Genomic DNA, 27,569 nt, shown 5'->3' on the forward strand with positions numbered 1-27,569 from the left:
ATGTGCAGGGGTAGATGTGCAAGTCCCTCTGCTTACACCATAGAAACATACCTCTTTACCATCCTTCAGCCAAACGCCTTCCACCTTCTCATCATTCAGGACAACAGAAAGCTCTACTGGATCCCCTGTTGGAGCCTGGACATCCGATAAGCCACTCTTTACTGTGGCAAATCTCTCTGAAGGGAGAGGAAACACCCTCAGTTACAGCAAGCAGGGAACAATGCTGAGCAGATAATGCCAAACAAGATAAGCAAGAACACTTGTTGCAGATTTTGTAGGAACAAACAAATATAGGAAGCTGCCTAATACGAAGTCGGACCCTTGGTCCATCTAACCCAGTATTCTCTACACTGGCTGGCAGCAGCCCTCCAAAGTTTCAGGCAGGGGGTATTCCCAGCCCTACCTGGAGATGCTGGGGGTTGAGCATGAGACCTCCTGCATGCAAAGCAGATGCTTTGCTTTACTGCTAATATAAAGCACTCTCCCCTTCTTGCAGTAGGGGCACTTGCACCCCCCACCACATCAGATCAGCCTGGAAACTTTTGTCTAGAATCTGTGAGCTGCCAAGTGTGTGTGCTTCTGTGCTTCCTCACCCAGAGATGCAAAGTTCCATTCTCATGGGTCTTTAAAGCCAGAAGGGGCAGCCCCTGCTGCTGCTGCAGCTGCTCCTCCAGGTTTTCTTCAACAGTTGCTCACTTCCCCGTTCATTTTATTTTAACTACATGAGAATTTATGTCCTTCCCTTCACCATATGATCTCAGGGCAGGCTGCAAACTTGCAATAAAAGAGTAAAGCAACATTACAATAAGGCCGATTCAGAACAGGTTATAAAGGGAGATAAAAGCACAGCATGTCCTTATTAACATCCAGGGGGTGACAACTTGGGCTCCTCATGTGCAGCAGCATTTTAAATTCAAGTCCACAAACTGAAAAATACAAGGTGCAGATTTGCACCCCTGATCACATGGAAGTCATGTGTGGCTTGAGTTCAAAAACCATGTAATGCCCTCTGACAATGCTGCTGAAACCTGGCCACCCTTACCTTCTACAGTAACAACACAAGTGCTGTAGTACTCTGTGGGGTCATTTTCTTGCGTGGCAACCACCATGTAGTCTCCCGAGTCACCAAACTGACAATCATCAATGATCAGCTCTGCTGTCTTCCCTTCATGGGTCATGTTATGCTTGTTAGTCCTCGCAATCACCTGTCCATTCCTCAGCCACTTCAAGGTAACATCTTTAGTGGTCAGCTCACATTCCAAGCAAGCTTTGCCCTTCTCCTTGACTCGAACATTCTTCAAGTTTCTGACGAACTTAATTGGTGTTCCTTGAGAGGAAAGAGGAGATAGAAATTGGACTGTATGGAGTTTGACAGGAAGCAAACCAGATTTCGGGAAGTCAAGGCCAACAACAGTGTGTTGATAGGGGGCTAAGTAAGCTAAAGGAGAGATAACCAAAGCCTGGAATTTTGTGAATGTACTCTGTGGAGGTATCATTCTCACCAAAAAAAGAGGATGAAAACTCAAATTGATTTGTAGTCTAAAAATACCCATATTTCTGGACTTCCGGAGGCGGCGCGAAACAGCAATGGCGGTCCTCTTCGCGCTGTGAAGAGGGGCTCCGCGGAAAAGGGTCGTCCGCTACGGCAAAGCGGAGACCCGTTAAGAAAAACCACAGGTAGAGTGAGCCTGTGGTCGTGGGACTCGGCGGGCACCAAGAGCGACCTCGGAAACGAAGAAGGGACCCCGTAAGGGGCTCCGGAACGTGGAGGGGGTAGCGGTGCTGTGAGTTCATCGCTCTTTCCGCGGGAGTGAAGCCGCGCGGCTGCTGCTGATGAGCGCTGACCTTTCTTCCTTGAACATTCGATTGGAATCAACTTACTCGTGAGTAAGGTTTTTGAGATTTGGGACTCTAAATTTCTGAAATTTGGCTGAAAGCGGGAGACGTTAAAAAGGAAGTCCGTCTTCCGGCTCTGTTTAAACACCAAGCAAAGAGCTATAAATCTGAAGCGCTGAGAGGGACTTTTAAGAAGTTGGAGTACACCTTGCAAATTCGAATTAAAGTGCATGGAAAGTTAAGAAAAGTTGAGAATTTCTTTTTTACAAGAGGATATAGGCAGCAACCTCTTCCTTTCTTTTTTGTGTGGATTACAAAGTTTCAAAACAGCTCTCGGGCTGTCTGGATACAAAAATCATCAGACTGCGGTAACTGTATATAAGACTTTAAAGTTACTTTGGGGCTACTTTTGTGGTTACAAATAAGGAACTGTGCATGCACCACTGTAAAGAACACGTACTCTCTGCTAGTTTAAATGAACTTTTGAAGGTTCTACCCCTTGGTTTTCGGTTTTTCTTTAACTTTTGGAACTTTTTGGAACTTTTAAAGAGGGGAATTTAATGGTGGAAACTTTTCACCTTTTTTTTTCTCTTAACTTTTGGGGAGCTCCCCCTACTGGATTGTGGAATATATAGTCTCTGGGAACTGCAGGGTTTTTTGTAAAGCTTCTGCCTGGATGTTTACCTTTCGGTTTGTCTTTCCCATGGGATTTACAATTTGACCTTGCTACATGGACAGCTGTGGAATGAGTGGAGCCGCAAAAACAAGAGCTGCCAAAAAAGCAAAACAATCTGAGCTAATACAAACAACCTTGCCGGTGCAGCCTCGCAGATCATCAGTTCCAATAGTTACAGGTCTGCAAGAAGGAGAAATTAAACAGCCAGCTTTTCGGGACATGGCTGCAGGAGGACTAGATCCTGTATCTAAGGAAATTTTGGAACAGCTGGCAGCGTTAAATAAAAAGGCAGATGAGCAGGCCTCTAAGTTTGATCAGGTGACAGCCACAATCAACAAATTGACTGACCAAGTTTCTAAAAATTTAGAGGCCATTGGAAATTTGCAGGCAACAACAGCAGAAAATCGTAAATTAGCCGAAGAAGCAAATTTAAAGGCAGACCAAAATAAAAAGAGGATAGAGGAAGTAAGAGGAGAAGTAAGACCACTGAGCAGACAGCTTAATGAACAGCAAGCCTACCTGTCCATGGCAGAATTGAAAAACCGGGAAAGCAACCTTAGGATTAGGAATATACCAGAACTTGAGAAAGAAGATTTGATCAGCTACCTGACGGCAGAAATATCAAAGTTCTGGGGTATCGCAGAAGACAAGGACTTTAAAATTGTCACCGCCTTCAGGCTGGGAAGAGTAGCAAAGAAGGACAAACCAAGAGATTGCTTGGTCATTTTGAGATCTAAGCAAGAAAAAGATAACATACTCGGCCTTCATTTTAAAAATACATTGGTGATTCAGGGAAGAACTGCAGAAATCTTCAGAGACATTCCGAAACAGCTGTTGGATTTAAGAATTGCATATAAAGACCTCGCAAGCCTACTGAGAAACAACACAATCCCTTATAGGTGGGAATTCCCTCAAGGACTATCCTTCAGCATTAAAGGGAAAAAAGTGAGAATTAGATCAGCAGAAGACCAAGAAAAATTTTTGAACGACTACGGGGAGGACCTTCGGAAAGGAGTAGCAGGTGCCTGGCCACCACCTCCGCCTGGTGCAATACCTCCAGATCTTGACAGCAAGAAAGACACTCCTACTGGCTAACAATTTGATTCAAGATGTCTCTGCAGCTATTTAGTTGGAACATTCATGGTGCAAATTCCCCTGAGAAAAGGAAAAAGATTTTTCACATATTGAGAAAGGAACAATTGGACATCATATGCCTACAAGAAACACATGTGACTAGGCTCCATAGGAGAGTTTTAATTAACAAAAAATTAGGCCAAGAATTTGTTTCCTCAGACAAAGTTAAGAAAAGAGGAGTAGTGATTTATGCAAAAGAGAACCTAGCACCAAAGTTGATATTTAAAGATGAACAAGGAAGAATTTTGGCGATTGAAATCCAAACACAAGGAGAAAAATTTTTGATAGTAGGAGTATATGCACCAAATGAGGGGAAAGCGGAATTTTACAAAAAGCTGCATGAGATAATGTTGGATCATATAGACTACACTAACATCATTTTGATGGGAGATATGAATGGAGTCGTCTCTACACATATGGATAAGTCACAAAACCAAAATTTGACTAAAGATGGCAGACTACCTAAATCTTTTTTTGAACTGACAGACAATATGGACTTGATCGACATTTGGAGGACCAAAAACCCACTAGGTAAAGAAGGGACTTTCTTTTCTGAGGCTCACCTATCATGGACAAGAATTGACCAAATTTGGATAACTAGAGGGCTGGCCCCTAAGACAAAAAAAATAGAGATCTGCCCTAAAACCTGCTCCGACCATAACGCATTGAAAATGGATCTGAGACTTGTGCCAGCTGGATCCTTCAGATGGAGAATGAATGACACTTTGTTCAGAGATCAGGAGATTGTGAAGAAGGCCCAAAAAACGTTGAAGGATTATTTTGAAATCAATATGAATACCCCGGTGGACAAGAGAACAATCTGGGACGCAAGCAAAGCTGTAATGAGGGGGTTTCTGATTCAACAAAATTCTATTAAGAAAAAACTCTGGAATGGGAAAAGAGATAAGATTTTAGAGAAGATACGAGAGGGTGAAAAAAGACTTAGACTTAACCCAAAGTCAAAAGAAGTGTTAAGAGAAATTAAGTTCCATCAAGCACAATATGCCAAATTGATAAACCAAGAAGTAGAATGGAAAATTAAACAAATGAAACAAAGATCTTTTGAATCAGCAAACAAATGTGGAAAATTATTAGCATGGCAGCTGAAAAAGAGACACAAATTGAATTCTATTACCAACTTGGAGGTTGATGGAGAAAGTATTCAGAAACCAGAAGAAATTAGAAAGTGTTTCCAGAGATATTTCAAAAAACTGTTTACTCAAGGTCCACAGGCGGAGGAGGAGATTATTCAATTTTTAAAAAGTAACGGATTGAAAAAATTATCCCAAGATAAACAAACAACCCTGAATTACAGAATAACACAGCAGGAAATAGAAAGTGCCATTCAGAACATGCAATTGGGGAAATCCCCAGGCCCAGATGGACTCACCTCCAAATATTACAAGGTTTTAAAAGATTATTTGATTCAACCATTGGTGGAGGTGTGTAACCAAATTATGGAGGGGAAGGGGGCTCCGGAATCGTGGAAAGAAGCATTCATCACTTTGATACCAAAATTGGAATCTGAAAAGACTCAACTCAAGAATTATCGTCCTATTTCACTCCTGAATGTGGATTACAAAATTTTTGCTGACATTCTGGCAAGTAGATTTAAAAAAGTTCTGAATGAAGTAATTCATAAAGACCAAGCAGGCTTTCTCCCTGGTAGACATCTGTCTGACAACACTAGGAACATTATAGATGTTCTGGAGCTACTACAGACAAATTTGAACACAAGAGCTGTATTAATTTTTATAGATGCAGAGAAGGCCTTTGACAATATATCTTGGAAATTTATGAAGAGAAATTTGGAAGGGATGGGAGTGGGAGGGGCGTTTCAAAATGGTATAGAAGCAATCTATTCAGAGCAAAAAGCTAAACTGATAGTGAATAATGTGGTGACAGAAGAGTTCAGAATTGAAAAAGGAACACGACAGGGGTGCCCCCTATCACCCCTGCTATTTATCTCGGTCCTGGAGGTACTGCTGAACTTGATTAGAAAGGATCGGGAGGTACAAGGAATACAGGTCGGAGGTAAACAATATAAGTTGAAGGCCTTTGCAGATGATTTGGTTTTAACACTACAGGAGCCAGAATCTAGTACTAAAAGAGCTTTAGAATTAATTTATGAGTTTGGTCAGGTGGCAGGATTCAAGTTGAACAAACAAAAAACAAAGGTTTTGGCGAAAAATCTGACTTCTTTAGAAATAGATGAGTTTCAGAAAGAAACGGAGTTAAATGTGGCTAAAAAAGTGAAATACCTGGGGGTGAATTTGACCGGGAAAAATTTGAACTTATTCAAAGATAATTATGAAAAATGCTGGATTGAAATTAAAAAGGATTTAGAAATCTGGTCAAGACTAAAACTTACCTTGTCGGGAAGAATTGCAGCTGTAAAGATGAATGTATTGCCAAAGATGTTATTCTTGTTTCAAACCCTGCAGATCGTGGATAGAGTGGAATGTTTTGGAAAGTGGCAGAGGGACATTACGAAATTTGTCTGGCAGGGCAAAAGGCCCCGGATAAAACTTAAAATACTAACAGATGCTAAAGAAAGAGGGGGGTTTGCCCTGCCGGACTTAAGGTTATACTATGAGGCAGCATCCTTCTGCTGGCTGAAGGATTGGTTTCTACTAGAAAACACTGATGTCCTAGATCTGGAAGGGTTTAACAATGCTTTTGGATGGCATGCATATTTGTGGTACGACAAGGTAAAGGTACATAAATTGTTCAAGAGCCATATTGTCAGGAAAGCTTTGTTTAATGTCTGGACTAGATACAAGGACTTATTTGAAAATAAGACACCGAGGTGGTTGTCACCAACGGAGGCGAAGACCACCAAAGTACTTAACATGGAGAGTGGTTGGGCTAAATATTGTGAGATAATAGAAAAAGTTGGAGATAATTGGAGGCTGCAGAGTTTAGAAGAAATAAAGGACAAGGTGCGAGACTGGTTTCTCTATGCCCAAATTCAAGAGATGTTTAAAAAAGATAAAAAGATTGGTTTCCAGGTGGAAAAATCAAAATTAGAGACAGAACTACTTGAACCTAAGACGAAAGTGCTCTCAAGAATGTATAACTTGCTGCTTAAATGGAATACACAAGATGAGTTAGTTAAATCAGCTATGATTAAATGGGCTCAAGACATTGGTTACAACATCATGTTTGAAGACTGGGAAAGGTTATGGAACACCGATATGAAATTCACGGCATGTAGTGCCTTGAAAGAAAACATTATGAAAATGATATATAGGTGGTACATGACCCCAGTCAAACTTGCAAAGATTTACCATTTCTCTGATAAAAGGTGTTGGAAGTGTAAGGAAGCTGAAGGAACGTTCTTTCACCTCTGGTGGACATGCCCGAAGGTGAAGGCATTCTGGGAAATGGTTTATAATGAGTTGAAAAAGGTATTTAAGTATACCTTTACTAAGAAACCAGAGGCCTTTCTCCTGGGCATTGTGGGCCAGAGAGTGACAAAGAAGGATAGAACTTTCTTTTTATATGCAACTACAGCAGCAAGAATTCTATTGGCTAAATATTGGAAGGTACAGGAGCTACCCACGCTGGAAGAGTGGCATACGCAGCTGATGGACTATATGGAACTGGCCGAAATGACTGGCAGAATCCGAGACCTGGGAGAAGAGGCAGTGGAAGAGGACTGGAAAAAATTTAAGGACTATTTACAAAAACATTATAAGTTATGTGAATGTTGAGAATTTGTTAAGTTTTTAGACAACAAGCTTCAGATTTCAAATTTTTGATATTGCTGAATTTAAGTTCTGATGATGAAATGACTAAAGTCTAGGGTAAAGTTTCTATATTGAGGACTGTTGGAATTGTGAACTAACAATATTTCCCCTAAACCTAATATACAATTGAGGAAAGTACAAAACACAGGAAACAAGGTATTAATTTGCTGTAACTTTATTTTATTGAAAAAGATGCAGGGGATGGAAGATGTGGGGAAGTCCAGTAGATCATGAAAAATTGTTTTGTAAAGTAAGATCTCTTTTTTGCTTATAACCTTTTTCCCTTTCTTTCTGTAAAACTGCCTTTGTTGAATAACTGACGATGTATCTGACCTTGGAAAAAAGCAAATAAAAACATTATTATAAAAAAAAAAAAAAAAAAAAAAAAAATAAAAATACCCATATTTCTAACTGTAGGATATTTACAAAGCCTGGGCTCCAAACAAACCAGGAGCTGTAACCGAGCTTTTTTCTTGGCTTACCATTTGCTCTTTGCTTGGGGGACTCAAACCATGAGCCCAGACTTGGATGCAGCACTAAGCCGGACCATGGCTTTGTCCCCAGCAGCATGGCAGCAACAGGAGGAGGATGGGTTGAGGGAATGAAGCAGCCATGGTTTTAGTTCCATGCACCAACATGTTACACATTGACCTTTAAACTACAGTTAAGCTAAAGTGTGGATTAAAGTGATGTGGGAACCAGCCCAGCCAACACGGTGACAATTCCATCATATGTTAGAACAAATCAAATCTGGGTTGTACAAATGATTTTGCCTCCCCCCCCCCCCGGCCATTTTTCTTCAAACCACTATTAACAGAACATTCTTCTTTTCCATAGCAAAAATCCCTTCAAGTCCTTGCTTTCACATTTTAGATTGAATTTAATTAAGATTAAAGCCAATAGGCTATTTAGTATTTTAGACATAATACTAGAATAGGAATCCAAGACGATGGCAGCAGAGGAAAGCACAATAATTTTTTGCAGCAATAAAAAAATGTGATGCACTTAGGCACTGACTCCAGTTCTTTTTTTAAAAAAAAAAAATTGGATACCTTGGGCAATAGTTAACATACAGTTTCAGCATCACTTACTCTGAATGGAAAGATCAGCCTTAGTAGCGAGATCTCCAGCTTCAAAAGTGACAGCACCCACATCACTTGGACGGACATCCTTAATTTTCAGTGTGTGAGTTAAGCCATCCTCTGACGAGATGATCTCATACTTGTCATCGCGCTTCAGCTCTCTCCCATTGAACTTCCAAGCAAAGTTGGGCACCTTTTTGGAAAGACGGATCTCAAACACAGCAGTCTGCCGCTCAGTTACTGTCAAAGGTTTCAGGTCTGCCAAAAACTTCAGGGGTTCATCTGTTAAAAAACATGACGAGGCTTCACTGTTTGCTTATATGTGTGCTCAACCACAGAGATGTCTCCACAGTACAGGCCAGATTCTCAGCCTGAGTTCATCAGTGCAACTCTACACAAATAACAAAGACTACTGTGACTTGTACACACCATAAGCATATGATTTAACTTATGCAATTAAAGATCATATTTACCTATTACTTTCAATCGTGCAGAGAGATGCTTATCTCCCACCTGAAAACTGTATGTGCCCATGTCGGCTTCAGTCACATTACTGATGCACAGCATATACTTAGTGCCCATCTGCTTTGCTTCGTATTTTCCTAGGGAATACTGAAGACGCAAAGGTTCATCACCCTGGAAAAAGGAAATATGGAAAGCTTTGAATGATGAAGTGAAAAGCTACATGCACCCATAATGCAAATATGGGTTGGGCACTGTATTAAATGTGCATTCTGTACTTGGCCTCCTTTGGTAATATTTTATTTTAAATTTTTTAAGATAGTATATTAGTTTCCTATCAATTATGTTGCTTTGAATGTATACTTTATATTTGAAAAATATCTGAAGAAATGTGCATGCACACGAAAGCTTATACCCAGAACAAACTTAGTTGGTCTCTAAGGTGGTGGCGCTGTGGGTTAAACCAATCAGAAGGAGAAGAAGAAGAGTTTGGATTTGCTATCCCGCTTTATCACTACCCTAAGGAGTCTCAAAGCTGCTAACAATCTCCTTTCCCTTCTTCCCCCACAACTAAAACTCTGTGAGGTGAGTGAGGCTGAGAGACATCAAAGAAGTATGACTAGCCCAACGTCACCCAGCAGCTGCATGTGGAGGAACGGGGACCAAACCCGGTTCACCAGATTACGAGTCCACTGCTCTTAACCACTACACCACACTGGCCCTCAGAAGGTCGGCGGTTTGAATCCACGCAATGGGGTGAGCTCCCGTTGCTTGGTCCCTGCTCTTGCCAACCTAGCAGTTTGAAAACATGTCAGAATGCAAGTAGATAAACAGGTACTGCTCCGGCAGGAAGGTAAACAGTGTTTCCGTGCGCTGCTCTGGTTTGCCAGAAAGCAACTTAGTCATGCTGGCCACATGATCCGGAAGCTGTACGCTGGCTCCCTCAGCCAGTAAAGTGAGTTGAGCACCACAACCCCAGAGTCGGCCACGACTGGACCAAACCGTCAGGGGTCCCTTTAACTTTACCTTTAAGGTGCTACTGGACTATTTTTAGTACTTTATATTTGATATTATTCTATGTTTTATTCTGGATTGTTTTATTTGATGTTTTAATGTTGGTTGTAAATCGCTTTGAGATTTTTTTCCTTAAAAATATAAAGCGGTATATAAATGAAACTACTACTACTACTACTAATGGAATCATATGTGACAGTGTCAATAGTATCATAGGAACACATCATCATGAATGCACAATTAAAGATATATGGAGGGGCCTACTATTTGTGACATTTATATACACATGCCAGTCATTAAGTGATAACTACACATTCATGAACTGGCTGCAACTGTAACAATGGGAAAACAATGCTACAAAGCAGTCAGCATGATATTCATGAATGCATGGATTCAATTGAACATCATAGTGATGTTATAAAATTATTGGAAGTATGCCATAGCTGGCATATTGGTAGGTAAATGAGGATTAGGAAAAGAAATGTATGCAATTTCCTTTTGGCACACATTACAGTGTGGCTAAATTAACAATCCTTCTTTTCTCTCTTGGAATATAAAATGTATTGCATTGAATTAAATGGGCTTATAGAAGTAGCTAGCCAAAAAGGCAGCTTTAGAGGAAAACCTATGACATATACCCCTCCATTCATTAGTCTGAAAATCTCACACACCACCTTCCTTTGTTTCAGCCAACATAAAGAAAGATGTTTACCTACCTTGATCCACGTCCTCTTTGTATTGGCATCCCTCAGTTCTAAAATACAATCAAATACTGCTGTAGAGTCCACCTTAGCAGAAACATCCTCCAGAGGCTTCAGAATTTTTACGGCCTGAATAGAAATTAACCAAAGAAAATCTTTAATAATTTCTTTTTAAAAAAGGAGAATGAATCACAATACCAAATGATTTCCTATGCCCTAACCTTATTTTTTTATCATTAAAGATTCTATGTTTTTATGCTGTAACTGTCCTAACCTTCAGGCATTCTCCTTAAAAGTCCAATTTCATTAGTAAATAGGATTGCTGATACCTTCTGCTTCTATCCTTTAGCCACTGTTTAACTCAACTTTGAATTCTGTTCATTACAATGCTCTCTTGTTGTGGCCTATTATTCATTTTGTTTGTGTGTGTTGAATATTTGTATCTTTTCCAACTCACGTGTCCAGCATGTTCCTCTGCGTACACCACTCTGCGCAATGTTGTCAAGCCTTTTGTGGAGACAATCACTGATGCAATAAACTCACTTCACACCCACAGTTCAGGCAGTAAGGTTTATTGCTGGTTTACAGCTTAATGGTTCTGTACATCAGTAGCCCATAAATCAATCACTAGCATGCTGCTAGGACAGTTCGGATCTGGATATGGTTCTCCCCCTCCCAGCAGGGAGAAGAGCAGAGAGAGAAAATGTGGGATGCAATCGACTGAGAGCAGTCAAGTACAACATTCCTTGTTTTCCTAGAGTGGACATGCAAGGGGATGTTTGGCCCAGCCAGTTGAAACGTCTTTGTTCCTCCTGGGCTGGAGCATACTTCTTTTTGCAAGTGACTAGAGGTGGGCGTGACCTTACCTGTCCAGGTAACAAAAGGACAAGACATGCTGCTACACTCTCTCTTTTCCATCTTCCTTCCGTTGTGTGAACTGCAGTGACTGCTGGCTTGCAGTCACTGGGATTATTCCCCCATATGGGGTAGATCCACATGTACATATTTGTAACTAAGTCTGCCTTCAGCGATCCAACTGTGAACTGATGTGAGTAAACGTCTTTTATTGACTTTAAATTACATTGCGTATCTTCATTCTTTTAAGAGGAACATACAATTCAATACTGAATTGTATGATAGTGAGAGGCTTACACAAGCCTGCAACCAGGCCTGCTGTGCCTGTAAAAGGGGAATGTAAACTCTGCTAAGTAAAGGAACTTGTTAATACAAGTTAGGAAGGATATTAATAAACAATATATCCTCTCCTGCCTCCCTGAATATTCCTACAGAAAATGAACAAACACATATCTTTCTCCCAGTCTCTGCGCATGAACATTACCTCATGCTCCTGACTTTGAAGCCACTTTCTTCTAGACCATGGGTAGGCAAACTAAGGCCTGGGGGCCAGATCCTGCCCAATCGCCTTCTAAATCCGGCCCACGGATGGTCCGGGAATCAGTGTGTTTTTACATGAGTAGAATGTGTCCTTTTATTTAAAATGCACCTCTGGGTTATTTGTGGGGCCTGCCTGGTGTTTTTACATGAGTAGAATGTGTGTTTTATTTAAAATGCATCTCTAGGTTATTTGTGGGGCATAGGAATTCATTCATCCCCCCCCCCATATAGTCCGGCCCTGCACAAGGTCTGAGGGACAGTGGACTGGCCCCTGCTGAAAAAGTTTGCTGACCCTTGTTCTAGACTGTTTACGTTACACTGCATAGATAAGGAATGACTACTAGTTTCAGTTTCACATATACCAACAGTGTGGAGGTTTGTGTTTGCATGTTTAGGAAGTAGAGCCAAGAGTTCTGTGGCATCATAAAGTATCACAAATATACCAAGGCTTATGCCACCCAAAAGTGGTTAGTCATTAAATGGAATAGGACTCTGGATACATAGTTCTGTGAGGGTACTTTTGGCTCTTTCCCCCCACTCCGCCCTCTGAAATCTGCTCTGGAGGTTTGGTCCACCCTCTGGAACAGTGTGGGGTGGAAGTGGAAATAAGTCAAGATTGGCACCCTCATCCCAACTTCTGTTGCAGAAGGCTTCAGTGACTCAAAGATTTTTCTGATCATGGAAGGGCACCATTGGATCCAATCTTTTGTTTTTGCATCAACAAACTTTGCATACAAGTGTATCATGGTAATATTTTTCAAGAGGCAGGATTAAAACACACACACACACACACTGTTGTTGTTGTTGTTGTTGTTGTTACTATTTTTCTTTTTTTTAATGCCCAGAGTCTGAATTCCACTTTTCTTGGATCCAATATTTTCCCCCATGACATATAGATAAGACAACATGAACCTGAATAAAATAACTGCAGCCGAATTGAAACAGAAGACTTCTTTATGGTATACATGGGAGCAGAGATAGAATGTCATTTCAGTGTCCAAAAGCATCACTAACCTCAACTTCAACTTTTTTCTTCATCTCCTTCAGTTTTTTAAGAAGTCCTCGGAAATCTGTGAAGCCATATTCCATGCAGACCTTCTCAAAGTCCTTCTTGGGCACCTTGGAGAGAATCTCCAGCATTTCTTTCTCATTAACTACCCTCTTCTCTTTTTTCTTTTGTGCCGGAGGCCCCCTGTGTGTACACACACAAAACAGGTCATGTGGCAGTCATGTGGCATTTATTCATCTACTTCTAACAGAAAATCGTCAGGGTCTTTGCAAAACTATAATTTCCAGGGCTCTTGAGAGGGAAACCAGGATAATTAAACCAGCTTGGAGGTCTTAAGACAAATCCTTCCCAAACTATTTTCCTTTATCTATGGGTATATTTTTCTTCTTGCCAGAGAACATTCTGATCTATGTGGTTGGGCTACTTCCTCACTGATCTCCCTGAGGAAATGTAACAGATTGTTTCTTGGCTCAGATTTGGCTGCTCACTGTGTTTTCTGGCTGACAGGCCACTCCCCACCCATGGCCTGAGACAGAGGCAATGGAACAGCTACTTTGGGACTCCTTCTCCCTCCCTGAACCACTCATAATTGTTGTTGTTGTTTAGTCGTTTAGTCGTGTCCGACTCTTCATGACCCCATGGAGCAGAGCACGCCAGGCACTCCTGTCTTCCACTGCCTCCCACAGTTTGGTAAAAAAACTGTGGGAGGCAGTGGAAGACAGGGGTATGTTAGAGAAGTGGCATAAAAAGTTTAAAGCGAACAAGCTAACAGAAAAAAAATGACCCCTACATGGTTTGCAATCCACAGGGACAGCCATGCTCTGGCCTCTCTCATTGCCATGGCCGTTCACTCACGCAAGAGCAGTGCTCATACTGCTTCTTGCTTGGCCACCAGCCCAGCAACCAACTAACCAACCAACCAACCAACCAACCAACCAACCCACAATGATGTTGTAACCTGGGCCAGCCCTACCATGAGGCAAAGTGAGGCAGCTGCCTCAGAAGGCAAATATTGAGGCAGAGAGTGGATGTGCATGTGCTATGCAGCCTATCCTGCATCCACTAATCTAGGCCACTGCCCTTGGGATGCAATGGAGGATGTTGAGATAAGATTTAGCAGTCTGCTGGGCTTTTGTACATGGAACAGGAGTGGGAGGAGGAAACTTCTTGCCCTTTGCTTCAGGCAGCAAAACTCCTTGGGCTGGTCCTCTTTGTAACCCATGCAGGGGAAAGATCTGGAAACTGACCACAGGTGCATTGGGGGGAGGGGCGGGGGGAGAGCATCTCACCTTTTCTTCAACATTTTTTTGAAATCCAGCTTTTCTTCACCTTTTGGTTCAAAAAAAGTGAAAGAAAATTAAAAGAAGAGAGTTAATGCAGACAGCTAAGGTTCTGGAGTGAGTGGTCATGGACCAGATCCAAGTGCTTTTGGAAGAAACTGATTTTCTAGATCTATTTCAATTGGGGTTTAGGCCTGGTTTTGGCACAGAAACTGCTTTGGTCACCCTGTATGATGACCTCTGTCGAGAAACAAGGGAAACATGTCCCTGTTAATTTTCCTCAACCTCCCAGCAGTTTTTGATACCATCGACCATGGTATCCTTCTGCAGCGGCTGTCCAAACTGGGGGGGAGAGACCGCTTTGTGGTGGTTCCAGTCGTACTTGGATAGTTGTTCACAGAGGGTGTTTCTTGGGGTATGTTTTTCAGCCCCATGGAGCCTTCAATGTGGGGTTCTGCAGAGCTCGATCCTAACCCCTATGCTGTTTAACATCTACATGAAACCGCTGGATGGGGTTATCTGGAGGTTTGGAGTATGTTGTCAGTAGTATGCCAATGACACTCAGCTTTATTTCTCCTTTACATCTGCAGGTGAGGCAGTGGAAATGCTGGACTGGTTTCTTGCCTCAATAATGGACTAGATGAGGGCCAACAAACTGAAGCTCAATCCAGATAAGACTGAGGCACTGTTAGCAGGTGGTTTCCTAGACCAGACGGGTAGGAGATTGCCTGGTCTTGATAGGGTTACACTTCCTCTGAAGGACCAGATGCATAGCTTCAGGGTACTCCTGGATCCTTTGTTGTCACTTGAGGCTCAGGTGGTCTCAGTGGCGTGGAGTGCCTTCCACCAGCTTTGGCTGGTGGCCCAGCTACGCCCCTATCTGGACAGGGATAGCCTAACTACTGTTGTCGATGCTCTGGTAACCTCAAGGTTAGGTTACTGCAATGAGTTATACATAGAGCTGCCTCTGAAGATGGTTCAGAAATTTCAGCTGGTGCAGAATTCAGCCTGGTTGCTCACCAGGTCAATACAATTTGAGCATATTACACACATCCTGGTTCGAATGCACTGGCTACCAATTAGTTTCTGGGCCTAATTCAAAGTGCTGGTTTTGACCTATAAAGCTTTAAATGACTCAGGACCACAATACCTCAAGGACCGCCTCTTTCCATAGGAACCTACCCAGACCCTGAGATCATCTTCTGAGGCTCTTCTTTGTGTGCCTCCTCCTTGAGAGGTCTGGAGGGTGGCAACACGAGAACGGGCATTTTCTGCAGTGGCTCCCCATCTGTGGAATGCTCTCCCCTGGGAGGTTCACCTGGCACCTTCATTATACACCTTTAGGCGCCAGGCAAAAACATTCCTCTTTAACCAGGCCTTTGGTTGACTGACATCCTATACCCTATTAAAATGTGTGTGTGTGTGTGGGGGGGGGTTATTGGGTTGCTTTTGCTTTTATTTTGATCATATATTTTGTGGTTTTATATTCTGATTTTTTTCCTATGTATCGCTCTCAGACCTGCAGGTACAGGGTGGTATATAAATTTAATAAATATAAATAAATAAATTAGGAACAAGGAACCTGTTTACAGCGTAGCTTAGGAGACCCACCTGTATATCTTATTACACATTTATCAAAGGGCTTCCTTATCCTTATTCCATATTCCACTTTGGTAAAAGTTCCAAAGGCTTTTCTTTCCCCCATGAACTCAGATTAGGTATGTGTTTGGTACTTACTTTCACTGATAGTCAAGGACACAGTACAGATGAGGTCAGCATGGTCATTGGAAACAACACACTTGTAATTGTCTGCATCATCTGCATGGAGGTTTTCCATCTGCAAAGAGGACACGGCACCCAGACAAAACAGGCAGTGAGGGGCACTTGCAGACTTTACACAACTAGCAGAACCCTCCCCTTAAACACTGAGGCATCTGGAGTCAATTTCATGCTTATTTGAATCAATTGCCTCTTGCTAAAGATAGGGCTTCTCCAGATAGGGCTATTCTCACACATGGCTCTCCAGATGTTGTTGAACTGTAACTCCCATCATCTCTGGTGATTGGCCATGCTGGCTGAGGCAGATGGGAGTTGCAATCCAACAATATATAGAGAACCACAGATTTCTCATTCCTGGCCTTGGCTCCATACTTGTCTGGAGCCACTTCTCAGGGTTGAACTAGCAAGAAGACTGAAGAGAGCTCATTGGAGAGATTTTATCTCTTCTCTTTGACTTCCTCTCCCTATAATGACATCACATGAGCCAATAAGTCATTTCAAAGGCTCTGTGCATGTTTTTCCTTCATAGAAGAACAGCTTGATAAATGCAACTCTCTGTTACCACAGCTGATGGCCCAACAAGAGTGTGAGTATTTCAAATTGCAACACTGAATATCGCTGTTGAAAAATACTGCATTCAGCTTGATGTAGAGCAGAAATTCATTTCAGTTCACTTTTTAATGCGAACCCGCCTAATTCACACTTCCTGGGCCAATATGTGAAACAAAACACAGCTAACCTTCAAAAGTTGCACCTCTCTAAATTTTGTGATGTAGCTCACCAGCAAAAAACTAAGTACAAAAATGCATATATTGGGGAAAGTGTGCAGATAAACATATGGTGCAAAAATGCATTATATAAGGAGGAAATGGTTTGCAAAAATGCAGCTTTGTGTACAAAATGGAAATATTTGGGGAAACGTGCATGAACAATGCATACAAATTTTCATTCTTTTAAGAAATTGCAAGCTGATGCAGAAATGGAAAGATTGGAACTGAAGACTGGAAAAGCAAAATATGAGAAATCGAAATCCAAAAGTTTCTTCCCTCTCTACACTTCAGAGAAGTAGGTTATAGTAAGAAAATGGGTTTTCAAAGCAACTCATATTACCTTAAGGACATATTCCTTATTGATGCTGTCGTAAAACATCTTTGATCCTTCTTTGATTGGTATCCCACTTTCTCTTTTCCAGACTACACTGGGTTTTGGGTTCCCTTTCACTTTGGCTCGAAATACAGCTTTGTCTCCTGCAGGTAAATGCAAAGCAGCATCAAGTGAAATTCGAGTGATATTCTATTTTGCAACAACCTACCTTTTCTGTGTCAAAATTAACCATTCCATCTGCTCCTCCTCAAACTAATGCTAGAGGAAGAGCAGCTGCATGCAGAGTTTCTGTGTGGCTAGCTCTGGTTTCTGTGTCTTCGGATAGTGCCTGTGATGCCTTGAAGGTGAAGTGGCTTATAGACTAGATGAATGCTACTTCTGCTCACCTTCAGGGGCTGTTAGCGGATGAGGTTTCTCCACAAATTCTGGGATGCTTTCCCCTGCAGGTATCTCGACGGAGCGAGTGATCATGCTGAAAGACTCCACAGCAGAAGAAGAGGAGCTCTTGCTAGTTGAAATGGTCTCCTCTGCCAGGCAGAAACTTACAATTATTCATATAAAATGGTTCCCCAGTTTTCAACTCCCCCTCCCAAAAGAACGTAGTATATGGACAGTTATTTCATTAACTTATTTTGAGAATTAAATCCCCATTTTTGTCTCTGAGGGTCCACATAGCAAGTCATGGAAAATAATGACTTGTGCCATTTTAGTGTCTTCCTAAAGAGAAATGCTGCTTTCTGGGGGTGGGGATGTTGGGTGCACATGAGAGTTACACACCCAAACTAAGCAGAATCAGCTGATGCATGGGGGCTCAATCATGCTTTTTGTTGTGAAAGTAGACACATCTCTACCTGCCTCACACCTGATGTCAGATATGGTTTCAGGAAAACAGATTTGGTCCCCAGATCGCAGGTTGCCCTCCTCTGACATAAGCAATGGCAGCAGAGGGATGAGCAATGGACGGAATGTGTTTCATTGATCTGCTTCTCTCCTGTGTTCACTTTGAGGATGCTCCTAGTTTATATAGACATTTGAAAAGATCTGATGTAACGTGTGAACTGTGATTGTCAGGGAACTGCCATCGGAGCCAGAGGGAGAGGGAGGGCTCCAGAGAGATTCCGGAGAGCATCCCGGGAGGGAGAGAAGCAGCCCATCTTCTGGGGAAGGAAATCAGCGTAGCACCAGTGGAGAAGGGGGGCAGATGGGGGAATTGGCGAGGTGGCTCCATGACTCCTCACCGGAGACCAGCGGGGAGAGCACGGGTCCTCCGCTGCCCACACCCTCCCTGCGCAGAAGGCTTCCGCGCAGGGAGAGTAGGCGGAGACTAGGTGTCAAAGAGCTTCTTTGCTGGAAGAAGTTCAAGAAACACCCACTGACGGATTCTGCCAGCGATTGAGACAGCCGCGGGTGAGTGGCTGTCCGGACAGAAAGAGTTCACCCAGGTAACCCAGCCAGGTGTGGCACTGATTTATGCACGAGCAACCCCTAGAACCATTACAGTAATGAATATAAGCAGCTAAGTAATATCAAATGTGACAGACTCTTCAGGTTAATTGATTAATCTGTCTTTATCAGTGCACCCAGTGCTGTACAGAGTAATGAAAACAAGGGTAGTTCTCTACACCAAGGAGGTTACAAGATACAGTAAATTTAGTCAGTGATGGGTGGGAGTGGAAAGGAAGGGTAATAAGCGTTGAGTGGCAATAGAGGGGTTAATACAAAAGCTTTATGGAAGAGGTTGATTTGGGGCTGCAGTGTGGAAGAAGATAGAAAGGGGAGGGGCTATCTAGGTATTCATAAAGGAGGAAGTGCTATGCATAAGAATAACCAGGAAGGATGGACAAACTAAATGTTTATTCTGTATTTTGTGTTTTTATCTGGTATTTTTATGTTATGAACTGTCCTGGATGAAGGGAGGTATATAAATTTAATAGATAAACAATAAATATAATAAATAATGGAGCAAGAGACCTCAAGGAAGTTGAGGGTGGTAAAATAAGAAGTGGCAGTTGCAGGCAATGATATATTGAGATATAAAGAGAGATAATGGATGGATAAGGTTGCAGAGAACTCTAAATAGAAGGGCAAGGAATTAATGCTGGATGCAGAAGAGAATGGGAAACTATGTCAGGGATTTGAGGGGAGCATCACACCCTTCACACCCACCAATGTCTCAGCCATTCTCTAATTCTTGGTAATAACACAGGAGGTTAGTTCCAGCTAAGACTTAAAATAATGCTCTGCAATCTACCAGCTGCATATTTCTGGTATAAGTTGTCTGCAAGATGGGAAGAGCTCAGCATGATGGGAGTCAGGACACAAGGTGAGTTGCACTACATGTTGCTACTTCCCTATCTGCCCATCCCTGCTGGGACAAATTTTGACAGGCGGGCAGGGTTGACACCTATGATGTATATTTTTAGGACCCACATTATTTTTTGTGCTTGTATGCTGTTTGAAACGGTTTTTAATGTTGTGTTTTAAATGTGGCCCATTTTGGGTAGAAGGGCAGGGAAACAACAATGCCTCGTGGGGAGGCCTGGTGGGTTAAATTTGGCCTGTGGGTCGGAGGTTCCCCATTCCCATACCACACACTGAGAAAGGGTTAACCAATTTGTTCAGAAATGTAAGGAAATTGAAATGCAAACACAAAAGTAGAAAACATGTAACAAAATATTAACATCAGCACAAGATTGCTCTAACCAGCTAGAGTTAGTCATAACTAACTGAGGTTCCTTTACTTAAAATAGTAAATAACTGGTGATGGTAATGGCGATGGTGACGAAGAACAAATTCTGTTTCCTTCTGTGGGACACATAATGCCAGCCTAAGCATGTCTATTCAGACGCTATGTCCCATTTAGTTCATTGGGACTTAACAGCTAGATAACTGTGGACAGAATTATTCATTAATTCAGTCATTATTTCTGAAATCATCCTTTCTTGTAAAAAATTCTCGGGGTAAAAACTACAGGGTAAAAATTACAGCCAACATAAACTCAATAAAAATTTATAACTAATAGGGTTAGAGATAGTAGCCTTTCTCACAGCTGACTTTAGCTGGATTGAGTCCAACAGATTTAGTTCCTTATTGACCAACAACATTATTTGATGCTCTGAGCTTCTGGAGATTGTCACAATACTTGCCTCCCACAATTGTGGTAGTCTGAGACATGTGCTGCACTGAGCTGGAGCTAGAGCTGGAGACCATGGAGTGAGATTCCATATGCATGACGGCGGTTGCCATAATGGCGTTCTGCAGATTACAGTATTTTCAGGGGCTGTAAGAATAAAAAGCTTGATCATTTTACTCAGTCAAAGCAAGTCTAGTGTTCACTCCCACATCTCATGACCATGAAACAGCATGCAGGATTGGGGTAAGGTGATATAGCAGTTGGGAAAAGCAGAGAGGAGCCAGTCTGGTCTCAATGGCTGGAGTGAGCAGGAACAGGGAGAAGGGTTGGCCCTCAGCCCCCAAGAACTCCTATTGATTTTCTCCCACTAAATTATTGTCATCCGCTCTTGTCAAGATTAGTAATGTTCCACATCTGGGGAAACCAGGTAACATCCAACTGTGTGTTTCTGCTTGTGGAAAGGGCTTGTGATCCCGTACAGTGGTACCTCAAGTTAAGTACTTAATTCATTCCGGAGAATAAGTGAAAACCTCTTTCAGTTCTCTTTTATTAGCTGAGGAATCCATGGGATTAAAAACAGCCTTTCCCACAAGCAGAGGGAAATGCCACACCCTGGCATTTTACTTATTTATTAATAACTAGATGCACCTTCCACAACCTTTAACCCAAAGCCAACTCTATCTAACAATATATAATAAAGATGGAAGAGCCATATTTTTGTACTGCTTCTTAAAGGATCAAAAAGATTGATAAGCTTAGGAGAAAGGTCCAGGTGGGGCCCAAAAGATAATAGCAATAAGGACCTAGTCAGCCTCCCCATGGAGGGCATTCCAAAGCCAGGAACCACAACCCCGGCAGCCTGTTTCTGGTCACCATCAGTACCCAAGAAGGTGGGGGTCAACCATGAGGGAAGCTTCAGATAATCACAGTGATCGTGCGGACTGTGGGGAAAGACAAGATGGTCCAGTAAGCAACTGCATCCTAATCCTTAGGACTAGGAGTTTAGGAGCTCAGGAAAACCACTGAAGCTTTTTAGAGACTGGTCAGATATGCCCTCACCACCTGGTTTGGCATGGCATCTTGATGCAGGACAGCCTGGCCCTCGTTGCTTGGATAATAGGTTGGTACATGGGGATGGGGGATCATCGGGTGGAACTGACAACAGCAATGAGGTTTGGTGTCATATGGTTTTCAGACAACAGGCTGGCTGGCTTGTTTTATCTCAAACCTCTAAATCACATTTCTACTGAGAGCCACCCACCAAACATATCTGTCACTCAGATCATGGAGAGAGTTTCCATGACAACACTGCACATTACTGATAGAGCCTGCCACTAGTGTGAAGATAGTCCACATCTTTTCAGATCCAGGACTCATCTTCAACCTAAACATTCAGTTGAGGCCCCATTTCCTCATGTGGTTTGCCATATATTTGTATTGTGCTACTTGCTGCTGCTGTGACTTTCCTTAGATCAGGCTGTCCTGCCTTTGGGAACAAGCCCAGAGAGTAATGCTGGGAGAGTGCTCTTTGCCCCCTGATGGCTAGGTTATGGGGAGCCTCAGGTACTCTTTTATCTCCAATGCTATTTAATATCTATCTGAAGACGCTGGGAGAAGTCATTAGGAGTTTGAGGGCAAGGTGCCATCAGTACGTTGATGACACTCAGCTTTATTTCTCCATAACATCTGAACCAGGAGAGGCCTTACAGTCCCTGAGCTAGTGACTGGATGCAGCGTTGAGGCGGGTGAGGAAAAACAAGCTGAGCTTGAATCCTGGCCAGATGGATGCACTGTGGGTGAGTAGTTCCCGTGCCTGAGAAATCGGGCCATTGTCTACATTGGATGGGGAGCAGGTTCACAGTCTGGGGCTGCTTCTGGATCCAGCTTTTGTCACTGGAAGACCAGTTAGCCTCAGTGGCTAGACTTTTACAATTCCTGGACTGGGAAGACCATGCCACAGTAGTTCATGCATTGGTTACTTCAAGAATGGATTATTGCAATGTTCTCTATGTGGGGCTTCCCTTATACTTGATCCAGAAGCTGCAGTTAGTGCAGAATACTGAAAGGAGTGAGATCTTATTAACATATAACAGCTGTGCTCAGAGATCTGCACATGTTGCTGGTTTGCTACCAAGCTGAGTTCAAGACGTTACTATTAGTATTTAAAGCCCCGTAACAACTTGGGACCAGTTTACCATTGAGGTTGCCTTATTCCATATAAATCAGTCTTTTGGTGTGGCTGCACTTACACTGTGGGACTCCTTGGCTGTTGATACCAGGCAGGTACTTTCATTGTATACTTTTCAGTGCCCTGCTAAAGACCTATTTTTTAAATACAACCCTACTCAGATTTTTTAATGTTTTAAACTATTCATTTTTAGCAATAATTTTATTATTTTATTCATTTTGCAAACTTCTTTGAGGGTTTGTTTGTTTTACAATCAAGAGACATATAAATCTTATGAAATAAATTAATAAATAAAAATTTCAAAATGCCAGTAACCTGAGAATATTATTAATTTGACCCATCTAGTAAAATAAATATATATTTTTTTAATTCCCTCCTCAAATTTTTTAGCAATAAAACACAAGCAAAAGAGCAGCAGCTGCAACAACAGCAACAACATATTAGAATCCAAACAAATAAAAGAGGCAAACTAAATTATTTATAAACCGTACCTTTTCTTCTGGCGACCAAGATTCTTGGTGGTCTCTATTATGAAACAGAACTTTAAGGGAGCATCAGTTAGTTCAGTTAGTTCTTCCGAGTCCTGTAGCAGATTTGAAATGGCTAAAGAGTCTTGGCAGACTCTGGAAGACAGCTGGGTCCCACAGCATATTTCAAATATGGCTCTGTGTACTTCAAACTTTAAATAAACACTGGCCCCCTGTGGGCTATGTGGTTACATCCATTTCTGCAGCTTCAACAGTTTCACATAGTTAGAATAAGAAGACAGGCCCTTAAGGTTAAAGAGGGAGGATGTACAGCAAAACCATTAAATATAGCATGTTATCAAAGAAAGAAGCCTAGCAAATTATTTTAAGTGGTTTAAAAAACAACACTTTATATATGACTGAAAAGGGGTCCTTACTAGGACTTACATTTAAAAATGGCTTTCGCCTATGTTCTGTCCCATATTAACATTTGTACACACAGAAAAATATTGTAGAAAGTGGCTCATGATGATTATTTTGCCTCTCCTTTTGTGTAATATGGTGGCAGGGCATTATCAAAATGTGCTTCATCTAGTTCTGAAAAGCATCACGTGAAATGCTAGTGATCTGTATCAGAGGCTCTTTTGTGCATGGTTTCAGGGATGGTAGCCTATTAAGTTCTACTCATGGCAAGTTAACGGACCTCACTTAGCCATGTTCATTCATTTCAGCAGGTCTACTCTGAGGAACTCTTCACTGAATACCATCCCAAGTTGCTCAGTACAGTCATACTGTTCACATGAAGGCTAGAAGGAGAGACTCTATGATGCTTTCCTGGTCCTTAGGGATGGAGTTTGTATTCTGAACCCAATTCATGTTATCCAAAAACTGTATGCAAACCAAAGTTCACCAACCAAATTCCATGCACAAAAATAGTATATTAGGGGAAATGTTCATAAAAATGCATGTTTTAGTGGAAGTAACATAAGAAATGAATTTTATTAAAGGAAACTACTTGCAAAACTGTGTTTATTCAGTAAAATGGCATATAAAAATGTATCAGTTATGAAAAATGCACACTAAAATAATAGAATAATAGAATTGGAAAGGACCATAAGGGTCATCTAGTCCAACCCTATGCAGTGCAGAAATCTAAGCTGAAGCATTCATAGCAGATGGCCATCCAACCTCTGCTTAAAAACCTTCAAGGAATGAAAGTCCACCACCTTCTCCACTGTCAAACAGCTCTTACTGCCAGAAAGTTCTTTCTGATGTTTTGTCAGAATCTCCTTTCTTGTCACTTGAAAATGCTGGTGAATTTTCATGGGGACTTAGATTTCCTCCCAACCTACAAATTGATGCTGAAATATGGAAAACTGAAGTATGGAAAAACAAGAGTGACAGAGTGATTCATGCCTATTGCTCTCTGCTGCCATGCTGGGTGGCTCAGCTATTAAATGTGAGGTCTTGTATAAAATGGGACACTAATAAATTACAGTATGTCCAGGCGTCATTTAGAACCATGCATTTAGTACCAGGAAATACCACGTGACCCAAACTTTTTTGTATAATGTGTTCCAGTTTGTTCCCTACTTTGGGATTTCATCATGTGAAATCCCAAAGTAGGGAACTAACTGCAGGGAACTTGCTGCAGTGAATCTTAAAGATGTTCCATGTTCTTCTGGTCATCACAATGTGCGTGTAATGCCCAAAGGGAAAAATGCATTGGAAAAATTAGCAGGCTGGATATGTAGCCGGATCTTTTATGCTCAAGTTCCCAGGACAATACCCAGACATGAAAGGCACTTGTAACCTCATTTGGAGCTGCTTCAATACACCTCACTTAAACATATTTCTCAGCTTCTTGAGGGGTTTTATATTCTCACAAATGTCGCAATATGTCATTTATCATGGCCATTGTTTCTGCCCTCTCAGTTTTCATTACGGAAGCAACTGAAAGCATTGCAAACTGTGAAGAGCTCTAGCATGGATCCATGCTAAGGCAGAAAAATTAATTTTCTTACTGAAAAATGTCATGCTTAATCACAAAATGTCTGCCCTTTCCAAAGCCAAACTCCAGTAGGTGGCTGACCAGAAGGTCAGCTAATAAAAGGATATAATGTAAGTAGTTTGCCTACTTCTAAGCAGTTATGTAGGGCCTCTAGGGGCATAACAATAAGTTTCTCTTGCAATGTAGAGCTCCACCCATAACTTAAAACTTATTATTGTATTTCCATATTGTATAGCTCCATATCATTATGACATTATACAGTTCCTTAGCCTCACTGTACTTCATTGGCTGCCTGGGTTGCGGGCACAGAAATGCTCAGGATGACATCACAACATGGGGTACGTTGCTTCACATTATGGAGGGAGTGATACCGTACTTGGCACAGAGACACCATTTCATACTCTGTAATTCTGACCCAAGTTCTAGAGATGCTACATTTTTTTTAAAAAAAGGATTGCCCCCCCACACACCATCAAGACTTCCCTAATATAACCAAATAAGAAACTATCTGACCACCCTTTTTCCCCCCACTGGAAACATTCATCGCTTCTCGCTTTTATTTTGGAGCCTTTTTTTAGCTCCTGCAGCACATTTCCCTCATGCTTGTTTTCGCGGGAAGAGCAGATGACTATGCAAAGCAGGAAGAGCTGCTGTTCCAAAGGCTCTCCATCAGATCCCTGGGGGAGAGATTGCCGCAGAAAGATGTTACCTTATAAGAGTAGAGAAGAAGTCTTGAAGCTGCCACTGGGACTTCAACTGGGGTCAAACATAATAATAAAACCTTGACTCAAGCAAGCGCTGAAACTTCTCATATATATAAGGCATACATGCAGCTACAGAAATTGCCTCTCCCTCATGTTCTTAGCTGTGTTCATTTTAAAAGATAGGACCTGGAAGCAAATTGTATTCAACACACACACACACAGTCAAAATTTGTAGGATGCCCTTGAATGGAACTCTGGAATTGGAAGGATCTATAAGAAACAGCAGGGGGGGGGGGGAACATGTCATGTGAAAAGAAAATCCTTCTCTCTGCCACACTAGGTTTTTATTGCATATGGAGGGTTTTGGTTTTTTCAAAAAAGGGGAGCAGTTTAACACACACAAAAACAGCCCAATTTGCAACTCTAAGTATTTTAGTCTAAATGCCATCTGCTAATTTTTTTCTGACTACAGTATATAAGCTGGCACCAAAGGAACAATGCCCAAGGCCTACAGATGAACAACAAAAGGCTACATCTGAAAGTGAGGCTCAGAGCAGTTCTTGCACAGGTCCCATGGAAATGAATGGAAATTATCCAGTGTTTAGTGGCATGTTCCCTTGCTAGATTTCTTGTGGTTTCAGCTACAGCCACCAACCTTTAAGCCTGCTTAAGCCATTTTAACGCAATCACTCCCTACAGAATGCAAAGCAGTCTAAGTTAATGCATATCCTTACATTTTATGGAAGCAAATTCCACATTCTTCCTTTTGTCTATTTGAATCTCTTGCTATTCAGTTTTTCACCCTACTTGCCTTTTCCCTAATCTAAACATTGCAACTTTCCTCCAGTCCTCCACTATCCACTTCCAAGCTGAGACCCCATCAGAGTATATGTTAAGATTCCAACCCCTAGCTCAGATGTGCATTACTTACACTTACTTATCTAAAATGGCAAATGCAGTTGAATTGCTCATTCACCCAGTTTGGAGAGAACAGCTTGAAGCTTTTCACAATCTTTTTGATTTTTTAAAATAATTTGCTAAAGACACCAAACTTGCGAGACTTCACTGTCAACCCCTAATACCAGATCATTGATGAGAAAGCTAAATAGTGATGCTCCCACATCAGACCCTTGGAGGACCCTAGTTCTTACTTACCTCCGTTGTGAGAACTTCCATTAATCCTGCTTCCTGTTCTTGAACTACGTATATTAAGAGACATCCTGTCACAGCTAAGTTTACCCAGGAATCTTTGCTAAGAGACTTTGTCAAAAGCTTTTTGAACGCCCAAGTACCACAAATATATGGATCAGTTAAGAGGACTGATCCACAAATCTAACTCCTTGTGATATGGTTTGTGGATCCAGGCTGAGGTCATTCAAAGTGGCCATGTGTGTCTTCATTCACAACTCCCCCTCACTTTAGAACCTAACTACACACAATGCTGACAACATGATTAACAGTAATGTTGTGTGCTTTTTTAAAAAAATCCCTAATAATAATAATTTATTATTTATACCCCACCCATCTGGCTGGGCTTCCCCAGCCACCCTGGGCATCTTCCAACAAAATATTAAAATACAATAATGCACCAAATATTAAAAACTTCCCTAAACAAGGCTGCCTTCAGATGTCTTCTAAACGTCTGGTAGTTGTTGTTCTCTTTGACATCTGGTGAGGGGCTGTTCCACAGGGAGGGTGCCACTACCGAGAAGGCCCTGCCTGGTTCCCTTTAACTTGGCTTCTCGCAGTGAGGGAACTACCAGAAGTCCCTCGGTGCTGGACCTCAGTGTCCAGATAGAACGATGGGGGTGGAGACGCTCCTTCAGATATACTGGACCTCAC

The 27,569-nt window shown here is 41.8% G+C and overlaps 1 protein-coding gene across 1 annotated transcript in view; it reads right to left on the reverse strand.

The window, feature by feature from the left end:
* The window catches only part of IGSF22 (immunoglobulin superfamily member 22), a 38,390-nt gene extending 15,019 nt beyond the window's left edge, over window positions 1-23,371 (reverse strand). The window contains exons 1-12 of the mRNA XM_081903536.1: window positions 23,037-23,371; window positions 20,371-20,504; window positions 17,611-17,751; window positions 17,231-17,367; window positions 16,079-16,178; window positions 14,351-14,390; window positions 13,067-13,244; window positions 10,673-10,786; window positions 8,954-9,116; window positions 8,490-8,762; window positions 1,043-1,327; window positions 52-176 (exon numbers count right to left, since the gene is read on the reverse strand). Coding sequence (XP_081759662.1) covers window positions 52-176; window positions 1,043-1,327; window positions 8,490-8,762; window positions 8,954-9,116; window positions 10,673-10,786; window positions 13,067-13,244; window positions 14,351-14,390; window positions 16,079-16,178; window positions 17,231-17,367; window positions 17,611-17,751; window positions 20,371-20,470 — 1,656 coding nt within the window. The 5' untranslated portion in view covers window positions 20,471-20,504; window positions 23,037-23,371. The remainder of the gene's footprint in view (window positions 1-51; window positions 177-1,042; window positions 1,328-8,489; window positions 8,763-8,953; window positions 9,117-10,672; window positions 10,787-13,066; window positions 13,245-14,350; window positions 14,391-16,078; window positions 16,179-17,230; window positions 17,368-17,610; window positions 17,752-20,370; window positions 20,505-23,036) is intronic.
* Between the last annotated feature and the right edge of the window lie 4,198 nt (window positions 23,372-27,569).

The sequence above is a fragment of the Podarcis melisellensis genome (assembly GCF_964234715.1).
Source record: "Podarcis melisellensis genome assembly, chromosome: 1".
Taxonomy (NCBI): domain Eukaryota; kingdom Metazoa; phylum Chordata; class Lepidosauria; order Squamata; family Lacertidae; genus Podarcis; species Podarcis melisellensis.